This window comes from Oryzias latipes, chromosome 6 (assembly GCF_002234675.1).
Source record: "Oryzias latipes chromosome 6, ASM223467v1".
In the NCBI taxonomy this organism is placed as follows: Eukaryota; Metazoa; Chordata; class Actinopteri; order Beloniformes; family Adrianichthyidae; genus Oryzias; species Oryzias latipes.
Window position 1 is genome coordinate 3,536,250 of NC_019864.2, and position 12,511 is coordinate 3,548,760.

The window sequence follows — 12,511 nt, forward strand, 5'->3', positions numbered from 1 at the left end:
ACTCTGAGCAGTGTGCTTTCCGCAGAATTAATGCAACCCTCATAAAGAAACTCCTAAAAGAGTTGCAGATTTTCCCTTCATAGGTTGAGGAAAGCACTAGCTTGCTGAAAGCCCAGATTTGTGAATGTATCTAAATATTTCTGACATTGTAAATCATAATTTGCTCTCATGCAATGTGAATAGAAATAAAGCTTAGATTAATACCGTCGTGTTTTGTTAGTTTACAACTTAATGTCTTATAAATTAATCCAAACTTATTTGGGTTACTAACAGAAAAACGATTTAGCGAGATTTATATCTGTGTTTTTTTTTCAAAAACACAATGTAGTTTTGTAATTCTGTATTAGGGATGTAAAGGTTAACAAACATACTGTATATCAAACATTGATGTAGTACTGGGAGTAACATTAGAGGAAAACCACTACATAAACCAGATGTTGGTAAAAAGGTAGCAGATCGATCAGGAAGTCAATAATCTGTTTCTGTCAAACTTTGTCAGCTTCTCTTCCTGTTGTGTCTCTACTGTCGTTGTCTCTTTATGAAAATGTGATGTAATCAAAAAGATGTCCAATCACAAGCTAGCTTCTACCAAGTCAGGTCAATTCCAATGGGCTGAATGTGTGTTGTGTTCACTAAACAAATGATACAATTTTAGTTCAAACAATCCCAGAATGAAAAGAAAATGACAAACTTTATGTAACAATACAGAACACAACAGTCTAAGACCTGAAATGCAGGTTTGAATGTTTGAAACTTTTATGTTTTTGTTGATCAAAATACAAAGAAGAAAAAAATGAGTTTCTTTGTTAAAAGACATTTTCATTTATACTTTTACCACCAAATGAATAATAAATGTCTAGATGTGATCGATTTCAGTAAAATAATTGGACTGTAAGTCCTCCTCCCTCGGTGAACCTCCTCTTTGGTCTTCCTCTAGACCTCCATTCCACTATGCGCTACCTTAACAGTGAATAAGAATAGCTTCTCTTCCACTAAGGTAATGGGATCAATGAGAATGCAGTGCAGTTTAGGATTAAACAAAGATGTTATATAAGATTAATTTACAATGTAATTTCAGATTAGGATTTACAGGTCAGAAAAATAACATTGTTTTCCACCATCTGAGCTTGATGTTTTAAAATGTAAAACCTGGTTGACGAAGTCTCGTATTTGGATCTCATTAGGAAAAGGGAGGGAGCTGAAAAGAGACTGGTTTTCCCGCCAGAACAAAACAAGCACAAAGAACGCCGGGACCCTCTAAAATCCCACAATTCTCAGTGCAGCTGCAGTTCTGCTGCAGTAGAATGGTTCCTGTCGGTTTCTACCCAAACATTTTCCAACTGCCATTGAGTGGGATGAAACTACAGATGTGTCCACAGCCATATAGAAACACATGAGCAGAGGAAATGACCTTCACGTCATTTCAAGCCGTGGTGACATTTTCCTTCATTCACCAGCAGGAGAGCAAACACTGGAGGTGTTATCTGGGTGCTTGCAAGATGGACAGACGGGATCAATTAATAATAAGGAGAAAATGTCAGGGCCAGATCAAGAACAGAGAGACCCCATTAAGACATGCTGGAAACACACTGTCATAGGTCATTAAGGGCCACACAAAAATAACCTGCCACAGTTTAAAATTAGCATTTAAGGGAAAACACACCACAGATGAGTCACTGATCTGACACAAGCCGATGTGTTTTCTCAAAGAGCCCAAGAAACAATGAGAACAGACATAAACAGCACTGGGTTCTTCTGTTTCCACATTCACTAGAACAGTTTATAATTAAAATGAGAATCTACAGAGGGTTCAGGCCACAGTTGACTTTGACAAACACATGCAAAACAGTCCTAAAACCAGACTAGGGCACAGAATTACCTAATATGTCTGCCACTGATTTAACGATGTCTGTGCCGGAGGGACAGGCTTCTGAGTCAGGGGTCAAACGCACTACAACACCACCACTAAAATGTAAATCTCTGCAACAAGTGTGGCCTGCATGGGAGAACATGGACGGCTTCAATTCTATGATCTCATTGAAGCTTGAGCTCAGGAGCAAACAGACAAAACCGTCAACTTTAACTCTTACTTTTTTAAGGAGCCATGAAACCCATGCTTCACGGACGGAGTTGCAGTACACAAAGGATGCAACATGCGTGAGCCAGCTTGCAGTTCTCCTCCATGTTTATTGATCATGTCAGTGGCCGAGCAGTTGAGTGTCTGCCCTGCGTTTTGAAAGTGGTGGGTTCAAATCCATGGCCGAGTTACACCAAAGAATCTAAAAATGGGACTCAAAGCCTCCCTGCTTGACATTGAGCTTGAAGGGGCTGGACTGGATTGAATGGATTCAAACGCGGTTATGTCTGCAGCTCACCCTGGGGATGGGTCAAATGTGGAGGACAAGTTTCATTTCATACTGTGTGACAACCATTGACGGTATATGAAAACTGGACTGAGTGACTCCTCCCCCTTTATGTTCCAAACAGGAAGTTCCTGCTGGTTCCATGAAGCTAAAATCCCATCGACTTCTATGGAGAAATAAACAGCTTTTACTTAGAAATTCTATTGGTCAGAATAACCATTCTGGCTCTGATACCTTTTTCTAAAATCTTCTTGATAATCTGTAATGTCTGTTATTCGCCTCACAGCGAGAAGGCCCGAGTTCAAATCCTGGCCCTAACAACGGCTCAGTTAGGTGCGTGTGGACTGGGCACGTTTCCCAGGGGTGCGATGAGTTGAATCCAGTGCGGTTCCTCATGCAAGACCCTTCAAGCTACTCTCTAACCCTTGTGGCCACAAAGGGGCTGGGAACGGGAACGGGGGCCTAAGTCTGGGTCTCCTTGTGCTGGTCCCCAGCCTGAATCCTTTGTGTCAGGCATTTGTAGTAAAAATCTCTGACAAACCACCTGTACAAATCACTGGAAGCTGATTGGCTGTGGCAACAACTGAAAGAATATGCTGAAAAGTGAACAAAGATGCGTCAATAGAAGTGTATGGTCTCACATCCAACGTTCAAAATGATTGACAGATTTCATGTAGCTTGCCTTCAAGTGGTAGGGGCGTGGACTTCCAAAAAACCCACTCATGATTGGTGAGACTACTTTTCTTAGAAATAAGACACAGACCAATCATTGCTTACTGATATTTTGGTAGTTGAATTGACTTTATTCTGTTGGAGCTGTAGTTTAAGTCATTTTCTATGGGTGACGTCATACTCACCCACTCCAGGTTTCAGATACAGTCAATAATGCAACTAATGCAACTTTAAATTAAAAGTGTCTTTATCTTCCTTTAACTATCTTATGTTAATTAACTTCACCGTTGTAGTTTGTGGAGTGTTTGCAGTCAAATGTTTGGTTTCTTCCTATTAATACGAATTTGTCTTCCACTGTTACTAAATTTCAAGCACAGAATTAAGAACCACACCAAAATGAATTCTGTTGATCACAGAGTTTTGAGGTTCCAGCTTCATCCTAGTTTGGTGTTGATGGATGAGTTTGTATTTAGCTAATGTGTAGTTTCATATTTATTAGTTGAATTTGTCTCCACTAAAACCACGATTTTGATTGACACGTGGCCCCCTTCTGTGGGGATGATGGTGAAAAAGGGATCATTTGATCATATTAGATAAATCCAGAATAAACTGGGTTTTTACCACCATAAAACAATCAAAATTATTCAATTCAATTCAGTTTTATCAATATAGCCCAATATTACAACACAGTTGTCTCAGTGGGCTTCACACTGGGAATTGTACAAAACATAAAATCAGTCACAAATACAATAGCTAATTACTAAACTAACCTAAACAGAATGAGATAAAGTGGGCATCCCTGGATTATAATCCCTGGATTATAAATTGCACTAAAACATTGCACTTGATCTGATGGTGACATGCTTTCTGATGTTTTACTGACGCTTTATAAATTAGAAAAATGAAACAAAAAAATGTGATTTTCTTCCAGAAGTTTACCTAAACATGTGCAGGTCTTATTTGATGTATACAGATTTTTTTGTTAAATTGGTTTGATATATTCTACAGCTAATAAAAAAAAAAAAACTAAGTTCAGTATCTTCAAAATGAGGACTTTTTGGGACTGATGGTATCACACTCATCTAAAAATCTATTTCTAATATTTCTTGGCCTTTCCATGGTCTGTCAGTGGAGCAATGAGGCGATAAAATAATTTCAGGAAACCAGGACCAACATCTTTCATGTTAGATTTTACACACAAAACTAAACTGCGGCATTTGATGTATGTCATGAAACAAAACTGTAAAAATGCAATACATGTGGCACTCATGAGTAGCGTGCAGCATTTTGGTCAGAAAAGGACTATTTTAGGTTCACGGAAGACATCCACATGTTTGAGGACATATGACGAGGAAATAATATGAAAATGACATCTATCCAGCTTTGATTTAGCCTTTCATTTTTGTGTTCTCCCCAAATCTCCATTTATTCCCTTTGTTGTGCACAAAAATTTGCACTTGATCTGATCAGAACTGGATTATGAAAACTATGTAAAACTATCAAAGTAGTAGGTTTAGGGGCTGTCATCTGGACTTAGTTTTTAAAGTTAGAAGACATTTCATCTCTTATACAAAAGGCTTTGTCAATTCTGGCATTGGAATTCAGAAGTGACAAAGCTTTATGGATAAGAGGTGAAACGTTCTCTAACTTTAAAAACTAAGTCCAGATGACAACCTTTAAATCTACTACTATGATGGATTCTACCTGGATGAATGAGAGTCTTCATCGACATATGTAAAACTATAAAATTAAATTACTCAGTTGGGGTGGCATTATATAATTTGTAATTTGAGTAATTCTTTTCTTGTAGTGTCTACAATTAATGCTTGAAATAAACCAAATCAATCAATCAATCAATCAATCAATCAATCAATCAATCAATCAATCAATCAATCAATCAATCAATCAATCAAGGCATAGCAGGAAAAACAAATATCTAATGTCAACATCAAGAATAAACCCGGAGATCTCTGCCAGATGGCTCACTTCTCCCAAAATATGAATGAGCCTTTAAACAGAACACAGACTTTTGCATTCTTTGCGTCAAGTCTTACTTAAACAATGACAACATCAGTGGTGTCGCTTCAATGCCAATAATGAAAAAGAACTGCTCAGTGGTCATAGTTCCACTTAGACAAAAGTAAATGTCCAATTCTTTTGGAAATCAAGGTCCTGGTATGTATGCAGGGATCAGTACAAAGTTTTACCAGTCAGTCCCTGTCCAGAACTCAACAGCAGCAGACACAGAGTGGACGCTCTGTCATCTGCTGGTGTTGGTACATGGAGTTATCGCCGCTCAAAAGTTATCGCAATCATCTACCAGAGAGCCTTCAGGCCTTCTTCTGCAGCAAAGCTGTGTGGAAATGTTGATTTCCTTTTCCAGCATCTTTAGGGATCATCACACACAGCTCCAGGATCACATGATCCATGTGTTGATTGGATCAGTGACCCGAATCAAACCCGACAGGAAGTTGTAAGACGGTGGTTCAAAAAAACGAGAAGAGCTGCCAGATCAAGCTGGGTTTTCATAGCAGCTGGAGCTGATCGCCTCCATGCCATGGTGCTGCAGTAAACCATGCAGGAGGAACCTCCATCAAGTGTTCAACATGTCATGAATTTTCTCTGATGAAATCTTTGGGGTTTTTTTTAGCTGAAAGTTAGAACTGTGTTACACAGGCATGTTCAAAGTCTGGCCTGTGGACCAAATGGCCAGAATTCAAATTCCTTCCGGCACCCATTATAACATCAATTATAGCACTTTAACTTTTAACACACCCAGCACTTTTTAAGAACTACAATTTCTTGAAGGTAATTCAAGAAATTGAATTACCTTAACATAACGTGAATTACGTTATGAGCCGTTGTGAACCAGTGGCAACAACCTGTGGATCCTTGACCTTCAGAGTTTTAGGGAAGAACTGATTTCTTTTGTTTCTGTGATCTAAATCACAGTTCTTTTTACTTCTGAATAAGATAACTACAGTATATGTTATTTTTCTGTTTATTGGGACATTGTTTAAATTTAAAATTTTACAGTGAGCATTTACTCATGAATAATTTTTGACAGTTGATTTAAACCCAGATTTAATGTTGACAAAAGTTTTAATTTCAGACTTTTTCTCCATTTTCTTTTTGGTCTTCAAATATGAAATTCACAGTAACTTTGAATGTGATTATCCCTGACGGTTCACATAGATATGATTCTCTTCTATGTGAAAAATGAAAAGCATCCCATTGCTAAAGAAATTCCTTAACCACGTTAACCACATTTATTCCTGTCTGTATGAGACCACCCGTAGTGGATGCCCATGGACTACCACCTTGTCGTGGTTGGGGGGCTTGTGTGTCTTGATGACCTTGGATAGCTGTGCTGGCTGGAGCTTTGTGCTCCTGGTAGGTTCTCCCATGCCAGACGGATCGAGGGGTAGAGGCCAGACTTAGAGCAGTCCACTGGCCCTCCAGGTTGGGGGTTTGGCACAAGGCTAACCACCCGGTCCTAGAAAACTGAGATGGTTACAGAAACAGCTACCAAATCAAAAACCACTCTAACGTGCAACGGGTCTCCAGAGTCCCAACAAGAGACTGTATGAAAGACTGACCTTGGAAGCCACTGACAGGAAGATGGAAGTCTTTAGCACCAAAACCAAGACCAGATAAGGATTCTGGAATTTACGAACAATGTACCAAACAGGAAAAGTAGCACAAGTGACATCATAAAGACAGCACTATACTGGACACCAGATGGAAAAAGAAAAGGAGGGCGGCCGAAGATCACCTGGTGCCGAACAGTAGAAGCCGAGCTAGATGAATGTAGACAAACCTGGGGAACGTCTACACCTTGGCCCGCAACCATCAGAAATTGAACGATTTCGTTGCTGCCCTATGCGTCTCAAGGTGTAAAGCGCAGTAAGAATCCCATTTAATGTGATTTTCAAGGGTTCAAAGAATGCAAGCTGAATGGTTGGCCCTCAGCCATTTTCCCCTCATCAAATCTGGCCTCTAGTGCAATAAGTCAATATAAAATCTGTTTTTATTGATTTACCTTCTACAGATGACGTTCTCAGTTTGAGACAAAGTCCATTAACGTCTCCATAAGACTCCTGGATCCTGGTGATTGCCTCCACTCCTCTTAGTTCCATGAGTGAGCGAAGCTCCAGCAGAGAGCAGCTAAACTCTGCCTCGCGGCTGGCTTCGCCACGCTGCACATATTTGGAGCCACGAAACGAGTTGTTGGCCATGTCTTCTTTGTCAGGAACTCAGAAAGGAACTTCCCCAAAAAAGTCAGACTCAATCTTGAGCCTGAAGCGCAGGTCTGTCCTGACAGGGATCGTGTGCCTGAAGAGGAAAAGAAGAATGGAGGATCAAAATGGCAAAACACCAAATGATGAGATCAATATAGTCTTGGCAAACATTCCTAACATTAAAATGCTTTTGAAAACATTCAGGCAGGAATAAAGTTTGCATGGAAGGGAGAAATATTTGAACGTTTGAACTCAAAGACCACTTTTCCGTTCTTTTTTTTTTTTAAATAAAACCTGCCTTTTCTCTCACTGTACACTTAGTTAAAGTGTCTTCAGTCCTTTAGCAGCCTATTTTATTGGTTTTCTTTACTTTCCATTTGCCAGAGAGGCTCCACTGATTTAAAGATTTAAGCCATAGTCCTTTTTTTTACTTAAGTTTTATTTTACATTTTTTAAACAAACACAAATGTACATGACATCAAACAAAATAAGTCTTACAAACAAAGAGAAGAAGAGTAAAAAAAAACAAGTGAGGCAGAAAAAAAAAAAAACAGGAGAAAAATAAGTCATGACAGCCACCATTCCAGAAATGTAAACAGGTCATACAATGGAGTTTTTATATACAGTCCATCTGTCCCATTTTTCCTTAAAATGTCCTTCTCTCAATCTTAAAACAAAAGCCTTTTTTTCCATGATGTAGATCTCCTCCACTATTTCAGTCCAGTCTGTGAGGGTTAGTGGTTCTGGCTTAAGCCATCTCCTGGTTATTGCTTTCCCTGCTGCAATTAGGAACATTTTCAGCAAATACTGATCTTGAGGAATGACTGTTTCAGAAATCTTATCCAGATGTAATAGTGCCTGAGTGAAGGGCAAAGCCATAGTCTTTTTAAGTTTTTTTTTTTTTTCAAATTTACATTTTGCTCTTCATTTTACATTTAAAAGTGGGATTTTTCTGTGGCAATCCTTGATATCCATCTTTTTAGTTTAACCCTTTTTATTATTATATTACACAATACAGTGAACCTGAAGCTGCCCAAACAAGTCAAGTGTAAAATGTTGTAATTTTCTTTGAAAAAAACAGAGAAATTTACAAAAAGTGAGATCAAACTAGAACAAAGGTCAAATATGTAAAGACAAAATAGAAATGTATAAAATATAAACAAAGTTGAAAGCATGTGAAAAGTGTCTTTAAATACAGGCCGAGCTCTACTCCAAGTTTCCAGGTTTATTCCAAAGTATTGCGCTTGTTTTAAATCTATCATCTCAAACCTAAAACCCTTTCTTAACCTTCTTGTTTCATTTTGAATAAAAACTATACTGATGGGGGGACGGTGTCATTTAAACAGCCCATGAGTTCAGAGACTACTGATGGTCAAATTCCCATAGAGGCATAACCCAGAAGGAGGGTCAGAGGGCAGGGATGTCCAGCTCAGTTTAGCCATTACCTATTGAATTCTGTGACTTCATGTTCTTTATGATTTCATGTTTACCATACAATTACAGCCCATTTAGACAACTGCTGTTGTAATATTGGGTTATATAAATAAAATTGAATTGAACACCTGCACCGTAACACACTCTCCACTTCTGATGCCTTTATAATTGGCAGGAACGTGTTCAGGTATTGCACAGTGCTTTGCCTCGTTTTATGACTCCCTTTTGCATTTGCTCCTCATGGACGGAAAACTCTGCGCCTTCAGCTGTAAGCTGTGTCAATCAGTCAGATCAGGCTTAATCTGAGCAAACGAAAGATAGCCTTCTTGAGGCCGAGGCAGGAGAACAAAAACATGGCTCTCAAATATATTAACACTGTTTTGTCTTTTATAAGAATCCAAAAGCAAAGACAAGCTGATATTTATTGACATGCTTCCCACACAAACTAAACCTACAAAACTCAGAAAAACTCAGGATTTTTGCAAAATGGTTTCTATTATTCCTTTTTTTTTGACTGTAGTCAAATCACTAATTATTCTGGTAAAAACAGACTGATTTCCAATTTGAAAAAAGAGGTTTTACTTACAGAAACTTCCCCCATTGCCTTCTGTTAGTAACAGCAGGTATTAGTGGCAGTGCAATTACTCTGAGCAGCGTCACAATCCAAGCTCCAGGACCGGTCCATAACCAGCCACAACTCTTCAGGGCACTTTCTCAGAAACCACAGTTTCCTCAGCAAACCCTAAATTCACAAATTCACTGGAGCTTCGCTGTCTGACGGGCATAGGCAGCCCTCTCTGTGGTGAAGAAGAAGAAGAAAAAAAAAAAGACAACGAAAAAACAGAGCCGGCTAAATGATTATCTGAGGAAAGCCTCGCCTAATCTAATTAGACAATCTGTGGCTTCAGTGAGCAACAGGGAGACGGTTTCTGCTGCTCCTGCAGCTCCTCCTGCTGAGAAACACTCACACGTCTCCTACTGAGACACACACATAGGTGGAACGGGAATACTCACACAACACCCAACAGCAGCAACTGAAGCTCCTGTGGTCAGGATGAGCAGACCTGAGAGGAAGACGCAATAAAGACAGGTGCTGCATCTTTACGCCACCTCAAATATTCTGCCTCATCCCAGCAGCATCACATACAAATCAAGCTTTACTTACAAAACTCTGAAAACACCCTTGCATCAGGGCTGCCTTTACGGCAAAGTTGTTTTCTTTTGTTGTGCGTGCACACATAGCTGACACAACCCACAAAACACACAAACACGTGACGCACACAAACACAAGCGCAGGTAGGTGGATTACAGCACACAGGAGGATTACTGAACATGCACACACACAGGACTGTTACTCTTTAACATTCAGGACCAGAGTGTGTTTGCACAAAAGAAGACTAACTCTGACCTTTCTGCACACTTTTTAAAGGTGAGCGCTATAAATATGATGTTCTGAACACACCAAAAGCAGGAAGAGTCGCTGTGTCAAAGCCTGCTGCCAAAGGGATTAAACCTGGGTGTGGGACAGATGCCCAGTAGTTTGTGTTACCCACCTGGGTTTGCCTCACACAACATCATCATTTGAATTTGAGTAATTTGCTCTTCTTGGCACTATGCATGCTGCTGCGCATCAAAGCTTGTGTCTCCCACTGGAAAAATATAAAATTAGGTCTTAAGGTATGCCAGCTCAGGCCCCTGCTGTTCTGGTTGTACATCACTGACCTCCCACATCATCCTTACATTGTGACGTATGCCGATGATGCTGTGCAGTTAACACAGGGCAGAGATGATTAGACCAAAGCTACAAACCTCACAGTTCCTCTTAAGACAAACTGCAAAGCTAGTTAAAAACAGACCTGTCTAACGCTTAGTCCGAAAAACACAAGTAATCTGGCCGATGAGGGCGCAGGCGTAACCTGCCTCCACCCTCACACCCCCTACTACCCCCTTTTTACCTGCCCTCACTGGCCTAGGAGATGCTTTGAGCCCTTCACATTCCTCTGCCAGACTGGTCAACATGTGACAAATTCATGAGAAAAACATTTTTTTTCCAAACAGAAGGGTTTACTGTAGTCTCCATAAGAACCATTGTAGTTTTTGTTTGTCTGAGAGTGAAGAACAGATCTACATCACTTTATAAAAATCTGCAATGGTAAACTTTTTCCTTGGCAACTGAGGTTTTTTTGTTAACCACGCCAATTCCTAATATGTTCATATCACATATCAGTTTGTTCAGCTTGAGCCAACATTCATGTATCACTTTTATTTTTTTAATTTTCCAGGAAAAAAAACATGCTACGAATGAAGGAATGCCACTTTTGCTTGTTTAAGTATCTCAGATTTTTGCTCTATTTCAACCTCACATTCAGACATTATCGATCACCCGGACACCAACTCCCTGGCAAGGCAGCAGGGGCAGACGTGACCCCCCAGACACCCACACAGAGAAGCAGATCGAAGGGGTCTGCCCCCCTAGACAAACGGCACCAGCCACCCAGTCCAGAGGTAGCACAAGGTCCAGCGCAAGGTCACACCCACCTGAGAGTTCCCACAGCCGCAGATCAGGCGTCCACCAACACCCAGGCGTCTGCATCCCCCAAGAAACACTCATGTCACAGCCTAGCCAACTACCTCCCTGCCCTGTGGGGAGTCCAGCACAGATCCAGGCAGGAAGAGGGCTCCAGCGAGAGACAAGGATCCCTGCGAAAAATGGTTAGCATGGACCGACCAGGCTCTCTGGTGTTGATGATGATGAGGAGTTACATAGCAAGAATGCACGGACCAGAACCAGAACCAGGGACACAAACACCACCAGGCTCAGATGATGCTAGAAATCTCAAGGATCCCCCTCCCTATATGTGGAGAGAGGATTGCCGGGTCAATGAAGCCAATACCCAAAGAACACAACCAGCACGGCTGAGCCGCTGACACATGATTTCTGTGAGGACTCTCATTCATACAGGAGAGTTCCAGAGCAGAACAGTTTCCAGAAAACAAGGGTCATCCAGACCCAAGACATTTTGTCAATACTGTAAACACAACAACACAAAACACTTCAATTAGGAAAAAGCACAAGCTTGATTAAAAAGGTGTGAACGAGGTATTTCTGCTCATTGTTTTTCAAAAGTGTGATTTGTAAACAAAAATGTTATTCAAGAACTGAAGAATGCAGTCAATTTAAAACGAAACATAGCAAATTAAATTAAAAAAAGAACAGATTTAATCAATAGAAACAAGGGCCTTAGCTTAAGCGTAAACAGTTCAAGAGTGATGTGTTTAGAAATCTTTTTTTTAATCAAATACTTCTTTTTTAAAATAACTATTCCTTCCTTGTGACCTAGATTTGACTAAAATTCACTTTAGAGTCTATAGTTTTAATTTGTTACCTTCTCGCAATAGAAAATAAAATAGTTATTTACCAGAGCAAACTCTTCGCAAAAAGTAGTGTATTTAAGTGTACTACAAGTATACTTAGTCTACACTAAAAGGTAGGCAGTATACTTTAAACTTTTATATCCATGCATTGTAGACTTAAAATGTTCACATTTCTTCAGAAGGACTCAGTTAGTATACTTCTTACACTACATGTACATGGTCTACAGTACACTTGCAATACTCATACTCAAGTAACAAAAACTTCAAGTAATTTTTACTAAAGGAACTTTGAATTGTTCTATAGAGCGTAAGAAAGAAACAAAAAATGAATCTTAAGAAATTATATAAATTGTGTTTTTCATCCCGATGAAAGCAGAGAACATTAATAAATTATGCGGTTCTGGATTAAACTTTCATTTCAACCTG

General features: G+C 39.7%; 1 protein-coding gene across 1 annotated transcript in view; it reads right to left on the reverse strand.

Annotated features, from left to right (window-relative positions):
• Nucleotides 1-9,666, reverse strand: part of LOC101173614 (plasma membrane calcium-transporting ATPase 1-like) — a 53,736-nt gene extending 44,070 nt beyond the window's left edge. Inside the window, exons 1-2 of the mRNA XM_023955477.1 lie at nt 9,297-9,666; nt 7,078-7,370 (exon numbers count right to left, since the gene is read on the reverse strand). Coding sequence (XP_023811245.1) covers nt 7,078-7,273 — 196 coding nt within the window. The 5' untranslated portion in view covers nt 7,274-7,370; nt 9,297-9,666. The remainder of the gene's footprint in view (nt 1-7,077; nt 7,371-9,296) is intronic.
• Nucleotides 9,667-12,511: the final 2,845 nt, after the last annotated feature.